This window comes from Microcebus murinus, chromosome 7, assembly GCF_040939455.1.
Source record: "Microcebus murinus isolate Inina chromosome 7, M.murinus_Inina_mat1.0, whole genome shotgun sequence".
NCBI classification, from domain to species: Eukaryota; Metazoa; Chordata; class Mammalia; order Primates; family Cheirogaleidae; genus Microcebus; species Microcebus murinus.
In genome coordinates this window covers 87,513,303-87,531,156 of record NC_134110.1, presented here as the reverse complement: position 1 = coordinate 87,531,156, position 17,854 = coordinate 87,513,303, and the positions used below count along the sequence as shown (strand labels likewise).

Genomic DNA, 17,854 nt, shown 5'->3' with positions numbered 1-17,854 from the left:
TGTCTCTCCATCCTTCAGAAGAGAAAATTGAAGATTTGAGAAGACAGGTAGTGCCAAAGGTCACGCAGCTAGTAAGGGTCAGAAATGGATTTAAAACCAGTTTTATCTTCTCCATAGTGTGTACCCTTAAGCCCTGATATCAGCAGGGCAGCTTTGTGTGACTGTCCATAGTTTTGCTTTCTCTACCAAGAGTCTTCTGGGTATCTCATCCCTCTCCCCTGTACTTCCTGGAGAAAATTCTAATAAAGTTTTTAGGGCAATCAGCTTTTAATGCTCCTAAACAATGGAGTAGGAAAGAGCTGGGTTCAATTCCATATCCACAATTCACACATGCTATGAACTTTTAGATTTCACATTCCTAAAATAGAGATCAAAATGTCTATATCACGTGTTTTTTGTGGGGGACTAGATGGGTAAATGCATGTCCAGTGTCTAGCATTGTGCCTGGGACATAACAGGCACTGAGATATTGGTGTGTTCTCTATCCACACATGGCAGAAGCATTAATGAATGACAGTAACACAATCATAAACATGAAAAGTGCAAAAGTCTACCATGATGTTTTTCTTTTCACAAAGGAAAAGGTAATTTTCTAATTTACTCCTATCGAGAATGGTGGGAAAAGAACTAGATTGAGATCTAGTTTCAGGCCAGCCATTTAGTAGCTGTAAGATCTTTTAATCTATGGCCATTAATACTCCTCTTGCCTACATGAAAAGAAAGCAAGAATAATTAACGAAGGGCATTATATGACCATATATGTGATAGCATACGTTTATGAGAGGACTATATTCATGGAAGTTGTGATTACTGTATCTATTATTATTTTTGTTATTAAAACTTCCTTCAACTTTGTAGACAACAAATTCAAACAAGGAATAACTTGAAATTTGCATATAATAACCCACAATATATACAAACATCTTTTAAAATCCAGAATTATTTTTAATAAAATAATGTGTCCATTATATGGGGTTTCAAAATACCTTTATTACTAATGTAATACATATTCATTTTAGAAAATGTGGAAAATACAAAAGGACTAAAAAATTTAACTCATGCATACTGCTACCCCCCAAGGATATCCACTACTATGCTATTAGTATATTTTCTCCTTGTCTTTTTTCAAGGTATATACATATTAACATTAATAACATATTGTTAACAAGATTATATACAGAGTTTTAAATTCTATTGTATTTCCTGGTAACATTACATGGTGTGCATTTTTCTATCAACTATGTTAATATAAGGTTATAGACTGGTAAATTTGGTCCTAAGTTTAATAATAGTCACAGGTGTTCTTAAAATTAAAAGGCTTGGTATGTTTAAAGAAATATACTCTGGAAGACTTCGTGTTGATTTGTTTAGATCTTGGTTATAAAATTTAAAACTTAGTGGAAAGAAAATCTGCTTCTACTTCATATCCCCTTGATACTGCTAAAATGAAATAAAACGAATTTTTTTGTGTGTCTCAGATAGAGCAAAGAAAAAGATGGATGTCTATACTTGTAGCTAGAAAAATGAACTCTAAGCCTATTAATAAAAGTAGCTACAATAATCCAAAAACATGTATACCTAAGATCCTTTAAGCAAACTTACTTTCCCCTCTAATTTTCAGAAATTATCTTTTAAATTAGTAATATCTATAATGAATAAAAGATTTTGAATGGTGTCAAAAGATTTCAACAATGGGCAAAAAAAAAAACTTCAGTAGAGTAAGCTGCCCATGAAACACAGGGGAGGAGATGGATGGTTTAATTAGAGAATTTAGGAGTGATCTGGACAGAAATGCTAGTCACCTGGGAGGGCTGCTCCCCTGTCTAAATACACCATGTTGCATGACGGCAAGATTAGGTACAGTAATGAGGAAGATGCAATGCACCTGTGGGAAGCTGGGGCAAAGGCCTGAATCCAGAGACTGTGTCTATTTCATTTCTATAGCCTGAATACTACGGAGTAACAAACCTACACTCAGAGAACTTTAGGGGAAAATCTCAACCTCTGAGATTCTGGAGCTGGGTGGGCCTGGGTGGACCATCCTGTGTGACAGTCACTGTCAAGAACAGAAAACTGAGAAAACTTTTCCTGGTCATTTGGTAGCTCAAGAAATCACCCCAGCCTGTAAAAGTTTTGGCTAGGTAGTTCAAGTCCCCAAACCAGAAGATGATATAACAGGTTTTACTTTAAGATCAAAGAGATGACACTTGATACATGAAAGATAATAAAGCTAGAATTATTAAGTGATTCATCAAGACATAGCACTAGTTACAAAGTCTGTATATGGGCATCAGACTTAACTCCATTTAAAAAAAATTACTTGAAGAAAAGGCAAAGAGAGGAGCGATAACTTACATTATACAGTGTATTTATACAAAATATTACTTAAGCCAGTTTTCACAGGAAATGTCAGCTCTTTTGGCTGCAAGATGATTAGGACTCACCTATGTGAAATACAGTTTGGCAGCCACAGAGATGAAGCAAAACACGTTTCCTAATTAAAACTGTAGGGAAATTGTGGGTGCTGGGAATGTAATTACTTGAGCTGGAAAAGGGCCAGGATTTAGCCTGAACTCCTAGGAGCTTTCAAAATGAAAACTCATCAGATTCCCAAATCTGATGTTTCTTTTTTTTTTTTTTTTGAATTTTACTGTTGTTAGAACACTTAACATAAGATCTACCTTCTCAGCAAATTTTTAAGTGCACAACACAGTATTGTTGACTCTAGATATAATGTCAGACAGATCTCTAGAGCTTACTCATCTTGCTCGATTGAAACTTTTTATGCACGTTGATCAGTAACTCCTCTTTTCCCCTCCCCCAGCCCCTGGCAACCACCATTCCACTCTTTGATTCTATGAATTTGACTATTTTAGGTAAGTCATATAAGTGGAATCTGTGACCAGCTTATTTTACTTAGCATAATGTTCTCAAGATTCATCCATGTTGCATACCACAGAATTTCCTTCTTTTTAAAGGCTCAATAGTATTCTCTTGTATGTATATTTAGTCCTGCATCACTTCACTATGGGGATATGTTCTGAGAAATACATAGTTAGGTGACTTCATCACTGTGCAGTCATCATAGAGCGTATTTACACTACCCAAATACTACAGCAACCTACACACCTAGGCTTATGGTACAGCCTATTGCTCTTTAGCTCCAAATCCATACAGCATGTTACTGTACTAAATAGTGTAGGCAACTATAACATAATGGTAAGTATATTTGTATCTAAACACATTTAAACATAAAAAAAGGTACAGTAAAAATACAGTATAAAAGATAAAAACTGGTGGGCAGGTGTGGTGGCACATGCCTGTAGTCCCAACTACTCAGGAGGCTGAGGCAAAGGGATCACTTGAGCCCAGGAATTTGAGGTTGCTGTGAGCTAGGCTGATGCCATGGTACTCTAGCCTGGGCAACAGAGCGAGACTCTTGTCTCAAATATACACATATATGTGTGTGTGTATATATGTATATATAAATATAAGTGTGTGTGTGTGTGTGTATATATATATATATATAATGATATGCCTGTACAGGGCTACCACAAATGGAGCTTGCAGGACTGGAAGTTGCTCTGGGTGAGTCAGTGAGTGAAGGTGAAGACCTGGGACATTATTGTACACCACTGTAGACTTTATAAACACTGTATACCTAGGCTACACTAAATTCAGAGAAAAAAAACTTTCTTCAATAATAAATAAACTTAGCTTACTGTAATTTTTGACTCTATAAACTTTTTAATTTTAACTTTTTGACAGAAAAATTAAATAATTTGCCCACACTCACACAGCTAATATGTGGCAAGGCTAAAGGCAAAATCTAGCTTGACGTAAGAGCCACGGAGCAAATGCAGTAAGTGTGTAGAGCACTTAGCACTGTGCCTGTGACTCGGCTGTCTTGAAATTTCAGAAACCAGCACAGTATTGAGAGAAATGGACACATCCTCTATAGCAGAAAGGTAAAACAGCACCTCGGTGTGGTGTTCAGAAAGAACACAAACTATAAAATAGATCATCTGTGTCAGATTTGCTTCCACTTTTTATTAACTGATGACTTTGGACAAATCACTTAGTCTCTAAGCCTCAGTTTCATTAACTGAAATGTAGATGATAATATATAACATGAAGTTGTAAGCATTAGACATCAAAGACATTTGAAATGTCAATCATCATACCTGAACCAAACAGGTACCTAATAAAGGCTCCTCTATTCACTGCCACTCCCTTCATCTTTCTCTTTACTGACTTTTTAAAAGGGGGGGGGGGGGAATACCCCTTGCAAGTCTTAAAATCACGCAGAACAAGAAATAGTTTTTACTAGGCAGGCTGATCACATACCATTGAGCAGGATGTACACTGCACAAGAGCACCCAGCCAAGGAAGCACAGCTGAAATGTGGCCCACGCACTGCTTGGAGAGAGGATCCCATTTTTGTTCACACAAAGGTATCTGCTACTCTAAAAGCGGCATGCCTGTGCAGCTGCACCACCCAGAACTGTTTTCACTAACTCATTCTAGACTATCTTCCTAGAAGTACTTTGGGAGCCAAAGAAATTCTCCACGGAAACTGGGTTTTTCTTTTGCTAATTTATAAATTTCATTGAAGTCAGACTGCAAATATTATAATGATTGCATCCTTCCAGAAGCTTCCAGCATTCCTAATCAGGTTGCTTTTCCAGGCTGAATACAATTAAATAAAAAGCGTACCATAATTGGCCAGGTGTGGTGGCTCATGCTTGTTAATCCTAGCACTCTGGGATACTCAGGCGGGTGGATCGTTTGGCGGATCGCTTAAGAGTTCGAGGCCAGCCTGAGCAAGAGCGAGACCCTGGTCTCTACCAAAAATAGAAAAAATTAGCTGGGCATGGTGCCGCAAGCCTGTAATCCCAGCTGCTCAGGAAGCTGAGGCAGGAGGATTGCTTGAGCCCAGAGTTTGAGGTTGCTGTGAGCTAGGCTGACACCACGGCACTCTAGCAGGGGAAACAGAGTGAGATTCTATCTCAAGAAAAAAAAAAAAAAAGTGTACCATAATTCATGGATTACATAATAAAGGTATATATTTACATCAAGTTCTTACTAATTGTAACATCACTAGATGAGTAACATCCCTGAGCAAAGGTAGATGCCAGGCATTTCATTCATCTTTTAAAGAAGAAAATGGCATTGTTTTACGTGATCTAGAAGGGGAATAAGGGCAAGAAACTAACTTTGTTCAGCACATACTAGGTGCTAGACTCTGTGCTAGGAAATATGAGAATTTACATAATCCTCATAATCAAAACTACAAACATTTGTCTAAAATATTTTAATGTTTTAAACCAAAGGTTGAAGATGGGGGGAGGAGATATTGACTTCTCATTTCTTCATCCTTTGCATTATTTTAATTCTTTCAACCACATGCGTTTTACTTTAGTAATGCTTGTAACAACGAGAGACTGACATTATCACAAATTTGACACAGGAGGAAATCAAGACGCAACAATATTAGGTCATTGTTTTGCAAGGTCACACACACTAGCAAATGATGGGGCCGGTACTTGCCTTTGAAAATAAAACTGTCTTAGACAAATGAGTTTGAAGGGACAGAAGAGAGAAGTGCAGGGAGTTCATTCTTGGTAACTCCATTTTCTCACTAATGTGAAATACTAACTTGTCTGCTAAAAAAAAAAAAGACCAAGGTAAGATAAAGGACTTGAAGAAATGGATTAAAAAAAAAAAAAGGAGCTGCCCTCACCAGCATAGGGAAGGAAGCCACTGGGGCTAAAAAAAAAACGGATTGCTCAGCAGAGACAGGGCCTGCTAAGCTGGAACTCATGCACCTGTCGTGGGGACGATCGGCACAACCACACAACTTTTCCCCAGTAGTACTGGGAGAGTCCAGAAGCAGTTGATTCAGGACTGGCGAGACAGATGTGGTGTTAAGCAAGGGCTTTAAAAACCTAAGTGTAAAAGCAGGTAAGACACTGAGTCTGCCTTCCATTCTCTTCTGAGAACACCCTTAAAATCAAAGTAGAGAAGGATTAAAAGGAATAAAGCCACAGCAGCAAAGGGAAATGGAGTGACACCAAATTGATGAAAATGGCAAGCAGATACACATGGGTTGATATGAAATGACCAGATTCCGTGTGATGCAACCGCCACAAGGTTCTGTCTGAGCTCAAAGTCAGTGGATGAGACAAGGGGACAGTAACACGTGGACGGGAAAACAGTGGGACACCCTGGAGACCCGAGGGATGGAAAACCCCATCAGTGAGCCCTTCCTTTCTCATTTATCCACCCCCTCATTTCCAATTCGGGAACTAGAAATTCATCAGAAAGTTATTCTCAAAAAAAGAATCCAGAAGAAACAACAAAAGCTCCGCTACTTCTTTCGATATTGACAACTCAGAATGAAAGCCCCTGGTTCTTGTGTCTGAGGTGGGGGCAGGGGAGGCACATGCCCCGAGAGGTGCTGGGCAGAGTGGTGACCACCTGCAGCGCCCAGAGTAAGCAAACAGAAAATCTGATGCTTAAAACCAAATGATAAGATGTAAGCCACAAAAACAAAGTAAAAACAACTCTAATTCTATGTGCACGGACATCTGGGAAGAATCACTCCTAAAGCAATGGCAGAATGCTGTGAAAAGGGAACACTCGGAACACAGCAAAGAAAAGAAAGTAACTTCAAAATAAAAAAGGTATGTAAAATAGAAAACAAGGTTAAAAAAACTCTCATAACAAAAGACAAAACACAAAATATGAGAGAATAAACACATAAGTGACCAACCCACAAGTTGCTTTTTTTTAATACTTTTTTTTTTTTTTTGAGACATAGTCTCGCTCTGTCACCTGGCTAGAGTGCCGTGGTGTCAGCCTAGGTCACCGGTGACATGTGCCTGTAGTCCCAGCTACTTAGGAGGCTGAGGCAGGAAAATCACTTGAGCCCAGGAATTTGAGATTACAGTGAGCTATGATCACACCACTGCCCTCATGCCTGGGAGACAGAGTGAGACCTTGACTCAGAAAAAAAAACAACAACAACAAAAAAAACCCAAGCAATGATTTCAAACGTTTTCTGAAAAAAATAATTTTTTTAAACCTAGAATTCTATATCCACTTCAACTACCACTTAAATGTGAAGAAAGAATAGACACTTTAAGCCAGGCACAGTGGCTCACGCCTGTAATCCTAGCACTCTGAGAGGCTGAGGCAGGCAATTGCTCAAGGTCAGGAGTTCGAAACCAGCCTGAGCAAGAGGGAGACCCGTCTCTACTATAAACAGAAAGGAATTAATTGGCCAACTAATATATATATAGAAAAAATTAGCCAGGCATGGTGGCACATGCCTGTAATCCCAGCTACTTGGAAGGCTGAGGCAGGAGGATCGCTTGAGCCCAGGAGTTTGAGGTTGCTGTGAGCCAGGCTGACGCCACGGCACTCGCTCTAGCCTGGGCAACAAAGTAAGACTCTGTCTCAAAAAAAAAAAAAAAAGAATAGACACTTTAATATATTTATAGATTTGGGAAATTTTTCCTCCCATGTACCCTTTCCTGGGAAGTTATCCAAGGATTTTTCTTTTTTTTTTTTGCAAAATGAGGAGTGAACAAATATGCAAACAAACAAAAACTAGTGGATACAATGGAGGAAACCTATGAAAGGAAACCCCAGGATGTAAGGTATGTCAACAGAGCTACCAGTCCAGATTGATGCAGGAGGATGGACAATTCTAAGAAAAAAGGGATGATTGGATAAAACAGACACTGAGAACTTTAAAAAAATATATGGGCATGATAAAGGCAAGTAGTAAGAGAAAGAAGAACAGCATTTTAAAACTCAAAAGACAATAACACAAGAAAGATGTGTTTCAAAGATGACACAACTTTAAGCAGATTCCCATCTCCGTCTAGTCGGGTAACTGCTCCTTCCCTCATACCCCCTACCTTTGGGAGAAAATGAACAAAGGCTCACCACACATAAAAAAGACCCTTGGTGAGACGCTAGAATGATGGTGGGGGAAATTAGTTCTCACTGCAAAATGAATAGTGAGAACTCAGGCCCCTTTAACCCTTCACCCCTTCACTCCTGCCTCCCATGCCCACTCTAGAATAACGGCAGCTGGGCTTACAACCCTGCAGCCCAGCCCCACAGGGCCCCCGCCGAGAGATGGGAGAATACTTCTCTTTAGGACCTGAAGCAGCTCAGAAGTAAGACCTCATGTTCTGCCCCCAGAACACAAGACGACAAGCTCTCCTCTCACACACAGAGCAACTACTCAGGCTTTTAAATCCTCATTCTCAATGCTAAGAGAAAACTAAGCACCACCGGAAATTTGAGGGAAGCTTCTAAGACAGACAACAGAGGCAGTTTATTTTGATAAACAGAAAGCAGGCACTTACTTTAGGTGACACAGAGACGACAAATCAAGAAAGAAAAGAAACTCTAAATAATGTTGGAGAAGAGAAGATACTTCATTCATGGAGCGAGATGTTAGAAGCAAGGGACAATCAAAAAGTAAGAAAGAACTTTGGAAATTAATAATATGATAACCAAAATAAAGAATTCAACAGAGAACTGGGAAGATAAAGTGCAAGAAATCTTCTTAAAAAGTAGAACAGGCCGGGCGCAGTGGCTCACGCCTGTAATCCTAGCACTTTGGGAGGCCGAGGCGGGCGGATTGCTCAAGGTCAGGAGTTCGAAACTAGCCTGAGCGAGACCCCGTCTCTACCAAAAATAGAAATAAATTAATTGACCAACTAAAAATATATATACAAAAAATTAGCCGGGCATGGTGGCGCATGCCTGTAGTCCCAGCTACTCGGGAGGCTGAGGCAGGAGGATCGCTGAGCCCCGGAGATTGAGGTTGCTGTGAGCCAGGCTGACGCCACGGCACTCACTCTAGCCTGGGCAACAAAGTGAGACTCTGTCTCAAAAAAAAAAAAAAAAAGTAGAACAAAAGAAGTACATATAAAATAAGTGATAAAGACATCTCATCCGAGTTAAAGTGGCTTTTATCCAAAAGACAGGCAATAATGAATGCTGGTGAGGATGTGGAGAAAGGGGAACCCTCGGACGTTGTTGGTGGGAATTACTAATAGTACGGCTACTGTGGAAAACAGCATGGAGGTTCCTCAAAAAGCAAGAAATAGAACATATGATCCAGCCATACCTCTGGAAGTATATAGCCAAAAGAAAGGAAATCAACATATGGAGAGCTATCTGCACTCCCATGTTTATTGCAGCACTATTCACAATAGCCAAGATATGGAATCAACCTAAGTGTCCACCAACAGATGAATGGATAAAGAAAATGTGGTACATATATAATGTGGTACATATACACAGTGGAATATTATTTAGCCACAAAAAAGAATTAAATCCTGTCATTTACAACAACATGGATGGAACTGGAGCACATTCTGTTAAATGAAATAAGCCAAGCATAGAAATACAAATTTTGCATGTTCTCACTCATATAGGGGAGCTAAGAAATAAAACAATTGATCTTATGGAGACAGAGAGTAGAATGATGGTTACCAGAGGCGAGGATGGGTAGCAGGGAGCAGGCGATAAAGTGCGGATGATTAATAGGTGCAAAAAATATAGTTAGATAGAATAAAAAAGATCTAGTATTTGGTAGCACAACACGGTGACTATAGTCAAATGTAAGTTATTGTATACTTTAAAATAACTACAAAGGTGGAATTGGAATGTGTCTAACACAAAGAAGTGATAAATGCTTGAGGCAATGGATATCTCATTACCCTGACTTAATTATTACACATTGTATGCCTGATCAAAGCATCACTTGTACTCCATAAATATATACAACCATATGTACTCATAATAATTAAAAATAAATTTAAAAAATAAGAAATAAAAATTAAAATACCTAGAAGCTAAGATAGCACATTTCAGATATGTTAAAAAAAATCAGTGATAAAGAATAAGAAAAGGAGAGGATCAATGAAGGAAAGAAAGAGAAAAAATGATAAGGAGAAAAAAACAAAACTAAAATAAAATATAAAAACAGACCTCAAGAATATAGTCTCCAGACAGAAAGAGCTCACGACGACCCCAGCAAAAACATAAAATGACCCATCGCAAAATATATCATGGTGAAATTTTTGGAATTAGGAATAAATGGATGCTCCCAGGAAGGAAAAATACATCATGTACAAAAGGACTAGGAAAAAGAAAAAAACCACACTTCTCACAATAATATTAGAAATTAGATGACAATGGAACAAAAACTTCAAAATTCTGAGTGAAAATATTAATAATCCATACAAAATTCCAGCCAACTTGGCAATCAAATGTAACATATATATATATATGTAAAATTCTCAAAAAACAGTTACAGCCTATGCAACCTTTTTGTAGCTACTGGAGGATATACTCCAGAAAAATGAGGGAGTAAAAAAAAAAAAGTATCCCACAGAGACTGGAGAACAAAGGCTCAATGTAGAGAAAGATAAATGGAATTCTCTGGATGACAGTGGGGCAGCCAGCCCAGAAACGCCGAGTCCAGATTAAAGCAGGGGGACCAAGGGTCTCATATAGATGACTCCAAGGGATGGGGGAATGAAACTATGAGCTCCTTAGACCTGTGGAAGATTATATTGAGATATTTTTTGAGCTCTCAGAATGCGTGACAAGCTAAACACAGATTCAAAGAAAACAAAATAAATGAAAATAAGGCAATCGTTAATGTTGCACAAATGAGGAAATCTAATCATGATACACATTTCATAAACATAAGGTGAAAATATCAAAAAAGGCTTTGACCACAATTTGTGAATGGAAAGCTGCACTGCCCACTTACCAAGCTAGGAGGTCATAAATAATACCTCAATTTGATTAATAGATATAGCATTCCTTTAAAATATACAGGTAAATTCCAGAAAAGACAATTAAAAAGAACTTAAAATTATTGCCCCTGGGAATCGGGGTTAGTCAGGAGACTTCTGGTTCTTTGTTATGAATTTTAAAATCCTATTTATGTTTTCTAATTGTAATAAAAATAATTTGATAGCAATAGAAAGTATTCTTAATTCATTAGTGACGACTAATAATGATAGCTAAGCTTCAGTGAGTCTTTCTGTGTGCCCGCATCAAGTGGATAGCTTCACACACGTTACACATATAATCCTTGCCTAACACCTTCTAAGGTGATTACTGCTAACATCACACCATCTTACAGAAGAGGATGCTGAGGCTTACATGGAAGCAACCACACACAGTCAAGATCCAAATTCAGGTTCAACGCCAGAAATTGGGCTCTTATTCTATACCACCCTTCAATTTTCAAAAGACTTTCTTTCCCATGCCATTCTATTAGGCACTATCAAGAAGCCACATGCCTGGCACACACATCTTGCACACACATAATGACTCCTCGTGGAAAAGTAACTCCCAGGACAAATAAGGGTACAGTATTCTGTAATCTAAATAAGCTCTGATTTGCCATTCCTCACCCCCTCCCTACCCTCAACATTCTAAGTTGGCCAAATGGAATTAAAGCTTTGGGTATTCAAATGTTGGGTGGAACATATCTTAGAAAACCCCACTGAGAATCCAAAGGAAACAGAAGTGTTTGTTGGCACCAAGCACCAAAAACTGGACAATGAAATTCTGCTAAATGAGCAGATCCTGACAAACCTACCTAAATGTAGTTAAGAAATAAAAGCTAAGATTCCCATAGATCTCAAAGAAGAGTTTTCCTCCTTTTGGTGAGGCTATGGAGAAACTGACATTCAGATCCATTGCTGGTGAGCGTAAAAATCGGTGCAATACGTGTAGAGGCAACTTGCTAATATTTATTGCAATCCCACTTCTGGGAATTTATCCTACACATATACCACGCACAAGAGAAGCGATGAATGCATGAAGCTATTCACTGCAACATTGTTTTTAATAACTAAAGATTAGAAATGCTAGGCAGTCCTTAAGTCCATGCTTAAGGGTGTGGACTCTGTAGCCAAACTGCTACAAATCTGGGGCCATCCTGGATGACAAGATCCTACTGTTACATTTTCAGGGATTCTGCTGTTTAATACAATCATTATTAAAAATTAAATTATATAAACATATGATTAAATAAATGTTATTAAAAACAAAGGTAATATTTAAAACTCATCACTTTCTAATTATTTTACTATTATCTATGCCCTTGCCTAAGCTATTGAAGTCTATTACATCTGTAAGGTAGGAATATTATATTACATAATAATGTGTGGCTGAGAATCTCCTCCCAATTCGGTGTTCAACATCTTCAAGTTGGTGGCTTGAAATCAGCCATGGTGACACTATTTACACTTCAGAAATTAGCAAATGCCTCAGAATGGGCCATTTTTTCTTAGAGAGCCATTTGTTAAACATTTATCAGCACTGTACTGGTTACAGATGACCTGTACCTCAGTTTTGCCATCTGGAAAATCAGGATAATAATAGCACTCACCTGACACAGTTGCTGTGTGGACTTGTGAGTTAATATATATATAGCCCTTAGGAGAATTCTGGGCAGGCAACAGGGTCAACGCTACGGTTAGCTCTGCTTTAGATATTACCAGTACAGAAAGATCGCCAAGCTATGTTATTAATATCAACATCTTTTTTTTAGAAAAGCTCAGCAAAGTATGTATGAATGCTGTATTTTAGATATAAAACAGGGAAAATTAAAAATACACATTCATAGTGTCTTGTATAAAGAAGCCTGGAAGGACACACAACAAAATGAATTAAACGGGTTTCCTATTTTTTTCTTTGGTTGGAGGAGTGGGAAGAAGTAGGTGGATGTGGGACTTGGATAAGAGCCAGACTGTTCACTGTACGTTGGATTTTCACCGCACGTTCTGTTTTTGAGCTATGTGGACATATTGCCTATTTGAAAAATTACATTAAAAATGTAACAGTTTTCATTAATCCGCTAAGCCTTTCCTCCTCATCTTCTGCAATCAGAATACTTTCCTACTCTTGGGTTCACAAAAAGAAAAGAAAAAAAAATTAAAAAAATAAAAAAATAAAAAAAAAAGAATACTACGAAAGTCACTCTGTGAGGGTAAAAAGGGACACAGACCAAGGTGAGACCCTGGCCTGTGCCCTCCAGGAGTGTGTGCTCCACTTGGACAGGCAACGCACACATGGCGGGAACAGCTTGGAGGGAGGCGCGCGGGTCTGACCACTGCCACACAAACACGGCAGGCTTTGTTCTTCAATCATGCAGACATGAAACGGCTCTTCGGAAGTACTTACCCCGTGGTATAAGGGATGTTTATGCCCCCTAGATTAATGCTTTCACATCCAACAATAAACAGGGTTGAAAAACACAGTAAAGACACACCACTGCAGATCATGGCTAGTTTTGCAGATTCTCTGGCACCAAGTTTCAATTTTTTTATAATGTAGCCTCCCAGGACAATACCAACACCAGCACTGGGGACAATAATAACACCTGGAGAGAAAAGAAGGAGAGGGTTAATTTGAGCTAGTGTATATTATTATCTAATTATTTTGCTTCTATTTGCTCACTGGTACTAAGAATCAAACATCACTCTAATCAATACAATTTCAGTGTGTGCGACGTCATAGTATAATAGTATTTTCAACACACAGAATCAACAAAGGACTCATATCCAGATTGCATTAAAAACTTGAACAAAGCAATAAAATAAGGCAAACCACCCACTAGAAAAGTGAACAAAACTTGAATAGGTCCTTCACCGAAGAGAAAATCCAGATGACCAATAAACACATGAAAGGTGCTCAACCTCATTACTAAGAGGGACATACAGATTATGTATCCAATATATAGGAATGATAAATACTTGGGTGATGGGTACCCTAAATGCCCTGACTTAATCATCATACATTCTGTGCATATAATAAAATTTCACGTGTATCCCACAAAAATGTACAAATGTAATATACCAAAAAATTTTTTAAATTTTTTAAAAACCACAATGAAATACCACTACAGACCAATCATGTTGGTAAAAATTTTTACAGTCTGACAATAACGCACATTGGCAAAGATGTTGCATGTTGGAAACTCCCAACGTGTTAGTAGGACGTAGATTTCAACACTACTTTGAAAAACAATTTGGCATTAATCTCGTACAATTGAAGAAATACACACCCTGTGACAAGCAATTCCATTCCTAGATCTATATCCTGAAGAAACTCATGCACATGGGTACCAAAGAAAGTGTGCATGATACCTGAACCATCATAATAATCAAAAACTGGAAATAAAGCAAATGTCTATTAATAGATACATTATATGTAGAATATTCATATAATGCAGTAATACTATACCCTAATTAAATGAGAATAAATGTAGCTACAACACACAGCTATGTGGGTGAATCATACAACGACAATGTTGAATGGAAGGAACAAAATGCAACGGAACACACACAACATGATTACCTTTGCATAAAATTCAAGAATCTGCAAAACTAAAAAATATTGTCTAGGAATACATATACAGGTGGGACGACTATGCAGAAAACCCAGGAAGTGATTGCCATTAAAAACCAAGAGAGTAGAGGAATGAGTGGTATCGGGAAGGGATACAGACGGCTTCTGCAGTGCTGAAAATACTTCATCCCCTGACCTGGGTAACAGTTAGAGCTATGGTCTGAATATTTGGTCTCTACAATATTCTTATGTTGAAATTCTAATACCCAAGGTGATTAGAAGGTGGGGCCTTTGGGAGATAATTAGGTGACTAGAGTAGAGGCCTCATAAATGGGATTAGTGCTCTTGTAAAAGAGGTCTGAAAAAGCTACCTTGCCCTTCCACCATCTAAGGTTACACGGTGGGAGTTTACATGTGAGAAGACAGCTTTCTATGAGAAACCAGACCCTCACCATACACCAAATATACCAGTGCCTTGATCTTGGACTTCCCAGCCTCCAGAACTAGGAAAAATAAATTTCTCTTGTTTATAAGCCACCCAGTCTATGGTAATTTCGTTACAGCAGCCTGAACAGACTAAGACAGTTACAAAGTATTTAGTTTACAATTATTTATTATCTCTACATTTTGGCTAATGTACCTCTGGGTGTGTTATTTTTCACAGTAAAAAATAAAGAAATAGTCATGGTGCCTGCCCCAAGAACCTTAAAATCTAAAAGTGAAACAAACAACTTAATAGACAACTAGAGTACAATAAAAATAATTATACGAAGTGCAGGAAGAAGACAAGAAAAGAAGCATCGGAGACTTCCCTAGACAGAATTGGGAAGGGCTTTACACAAGTGGCAGTATTTGAGTTGACACTCAACAGATGAGACAGAATCTGCCCAATGGAGCAGCACAGAGAGAACATCCTACACAAAGAGAACGTGTGCAGAGAGGCATGAGACAACAGAATGGAGGATTCGGAGCTGTCTAAAACATTGAGAGTGTGGAATGCAGGCTGCAGGGAGGTGGGAAGACATGGGCAAGAGAGGTAAGGCAGAGCACAGGTGATCTCTCTGCTCATGGAGGCCCCTGAGGAATTCTGAACGCAGGCTGACAGGATGGGAACTGTGTATCACAGAGATGGCTCTTGAAGTGAGATGCAAGACAGCTTAGATGGGGTCCAAACTGGAGGAAGAGAAGTGTAACTGCAGAGGTCCTGGTGAGCCACAGGAAGGCCCTACACCAATGACACAACAAATTAGACAAGGAGGACGGGGGGAGAAAGGATGAGTGCTTGTCTTCAGCTGGTGCTAAGGATCCAGAAGAGGAGGAAAGACTTGCAGGGACCAGCTGATGGCTTCCATGTAGACCTGTTGAGCACCAAGGGCCTGAGGGACAATCCGGTAGGAGTGCCTCACCCAGGGCGCCTGCACCTGCACAGGGAGGAGCTGGGCTGGAGGGTTTAGAACCTGTAGCTGAATTCAGGACATAGATAGGATGTTCCAACAAGAGGACACAGAGTAAGAAAAGAAAAGGGTCAAAACCAACATCCAGAAGAGCACCAATGGCAAAGAGATATCATAAAAAAGGTGAACCACTCAGAGGAAGCTGAAAATGAGTAGCCTCAGATGCCAGAGGAAATTTGGGAAGAGAGATGTTGTAATGGGGAAAAATTGGGGCTTTGGGTTGAGAAAGACTGAAGTTCAAGTCCTCACTCCATCTTTCATAGCCATGTAATCATGCATGAGCTTCCTAAACTCTGGGACCCAGATGCCTTTACTTTATCATGAAGATGTCTGCCTTCCCCATTAGAATGAAGATCACACGCACCCTCTCTGTAAGTAGCTACAGCACATAGTGTGTGGCACACAAAATAAACCGTAGTCATTGCCCTTACAACTGTGCCATAGAAAACCAAGGAGAGAGAGAGTTTCAAGGACAAAATGGACCACGGTGTCAAATGCCTCTGAGAAATCCAGAAAGGAAGACTAAAATGAGACAAGCACTGGAGCTCTTGGCAAGAGCACTTTTAGGGGTGTCCTGCAGGTAGAAGACAGACTGCAGTGGGTTGAGTAGTCAGTCATGAGGATCTAGACGTTGGGAATCCAGACTGCTCTTTCCAGATGTTGGCTGAAAAAGGAAGGAGCGGTGTAGGTCTAGAATTAGAGTGGGCCAAGACAGAGTTGGGGGTGGGAGGATTTTATGTTTGCTAAGATGCAGAGGTGACTAAGACATGTTTATATACTGAGAAAAACAGACAAAAAAAGGGAGAGAAGTTGAACATAGATGGAAAGGTTTAGCTAGTGACAATGCAAGATCCTTGGGAAGTCAGGGGAATATGGAATTAACAGCACAGGTGATCAGCTTAGCCCTGGACAGGTAGGGAGACCCCTTCATCTGGGCTGGAATGAGGAATGAGCCGGTGGGTGGTTGGTAGTTCCACAAATGTTAGGTTTTCTGTTTTTTCTGTTATTTTGAAAACATGATGTAATATATGTTGTAACAAATCATTTGAAAAACAGAAAAGCATGACGGAACAAAAATTCATGCTTATTTTCTGGCACATTTCATTGCAGCCTTTGTGGGTTTTTTGGGTTTTTTTGAGAATTGATAACATGCTGTAGATTCATATTTTAATAGCTTTAGTTTTTGAGTATTTTTTTATGCAATGGAAAACAAGACCAACTCTTAGAGGGAAGGGATATTGAGAACTTTAATGTGGCCAAGGTTTGGAATAACCACTGCATGAAAGTAAAGTGAGCACTAAGGAAGAGTATATAACCGGCTTGGCAAACGGAGGCTACCACGGGTGCAGATGACATCGGGTACCAGAAGTCTGCAGCAGCACCCACACGCGCCGGGGTGGCTTGCTCCAGCATGTTTGACAGTCCACACTGTTGTTGTAAAGGAGAGGTTGAAGAGGGTTAGGTTAACTTAAAGTCTTGAGTTTTTCCCTGGCATCCGGTGTTCATTTTGTAATCCTCACCAGAGTTCTATAAAATGGTCTTTTTACAGACGAGGAAATTGACAGCTCAGGGGACTGGCCTGCCCCATAGTGCACAGCGCAGGCGGAGAGTCTGGATGAAAAATGACATCTCTGTTACCAGCCTCGTGCTGGTCCACACTCCTGCAGCTGCCTCTTACAGCTAGGGGGTTGCTGGAATCCTGGAGGTAAAACAAGCCGGCTAATAAAATATCCTCCTCAGTAAGGAAGTAGTACACGGGCTATCGATGTGATTAAACAAACAAGGCTTTACCTTTAGGATGAAAATGGTCCATTCATAAAAGTCCTATTTCAATGGAACAATTTACGGAGTGATAGCTACTGTACTAGAGCCTCAGGATAACAACAGAACAAATTATAATTTAAAAGCAGCATAATTTATTTGGCCACACATCCTAATTAGTATTCAGCTCTTAAAAATATGACAAAACTTGTCATAAGTAAATTTGACAGTAC

The 17,854-nt window shown here is 39.2% G+C and overlaps 1 protein-coding gene across 3 annotated transcripts in view; it reads right to left on the bottom strand.

Moving 5' to 3' along the window:
- The window catches only part of SLCO5A1 (solute carrier organic anion transporter family member 5A1), a 142,868-nt gene that overhangs the window by 14,349 nt on the left and 110,665 nt on the right, over positions 1 to 17,854 (bottom strand). For all 3 annotated transcript variants that reach the window (XM_020288891.2, XM_076005242.1, XM_012770799.2), the window contains one exon: positions 13,240 to 13,438. In XM_020288891.2, the coding sequence (XP_020144480.2) occupies positions 13,240 to 13,438 (199 nt within the window). The remainder of the gene's footprint in view (positions 1 to 13,239; positions 13,439 to 17,854) is intronic.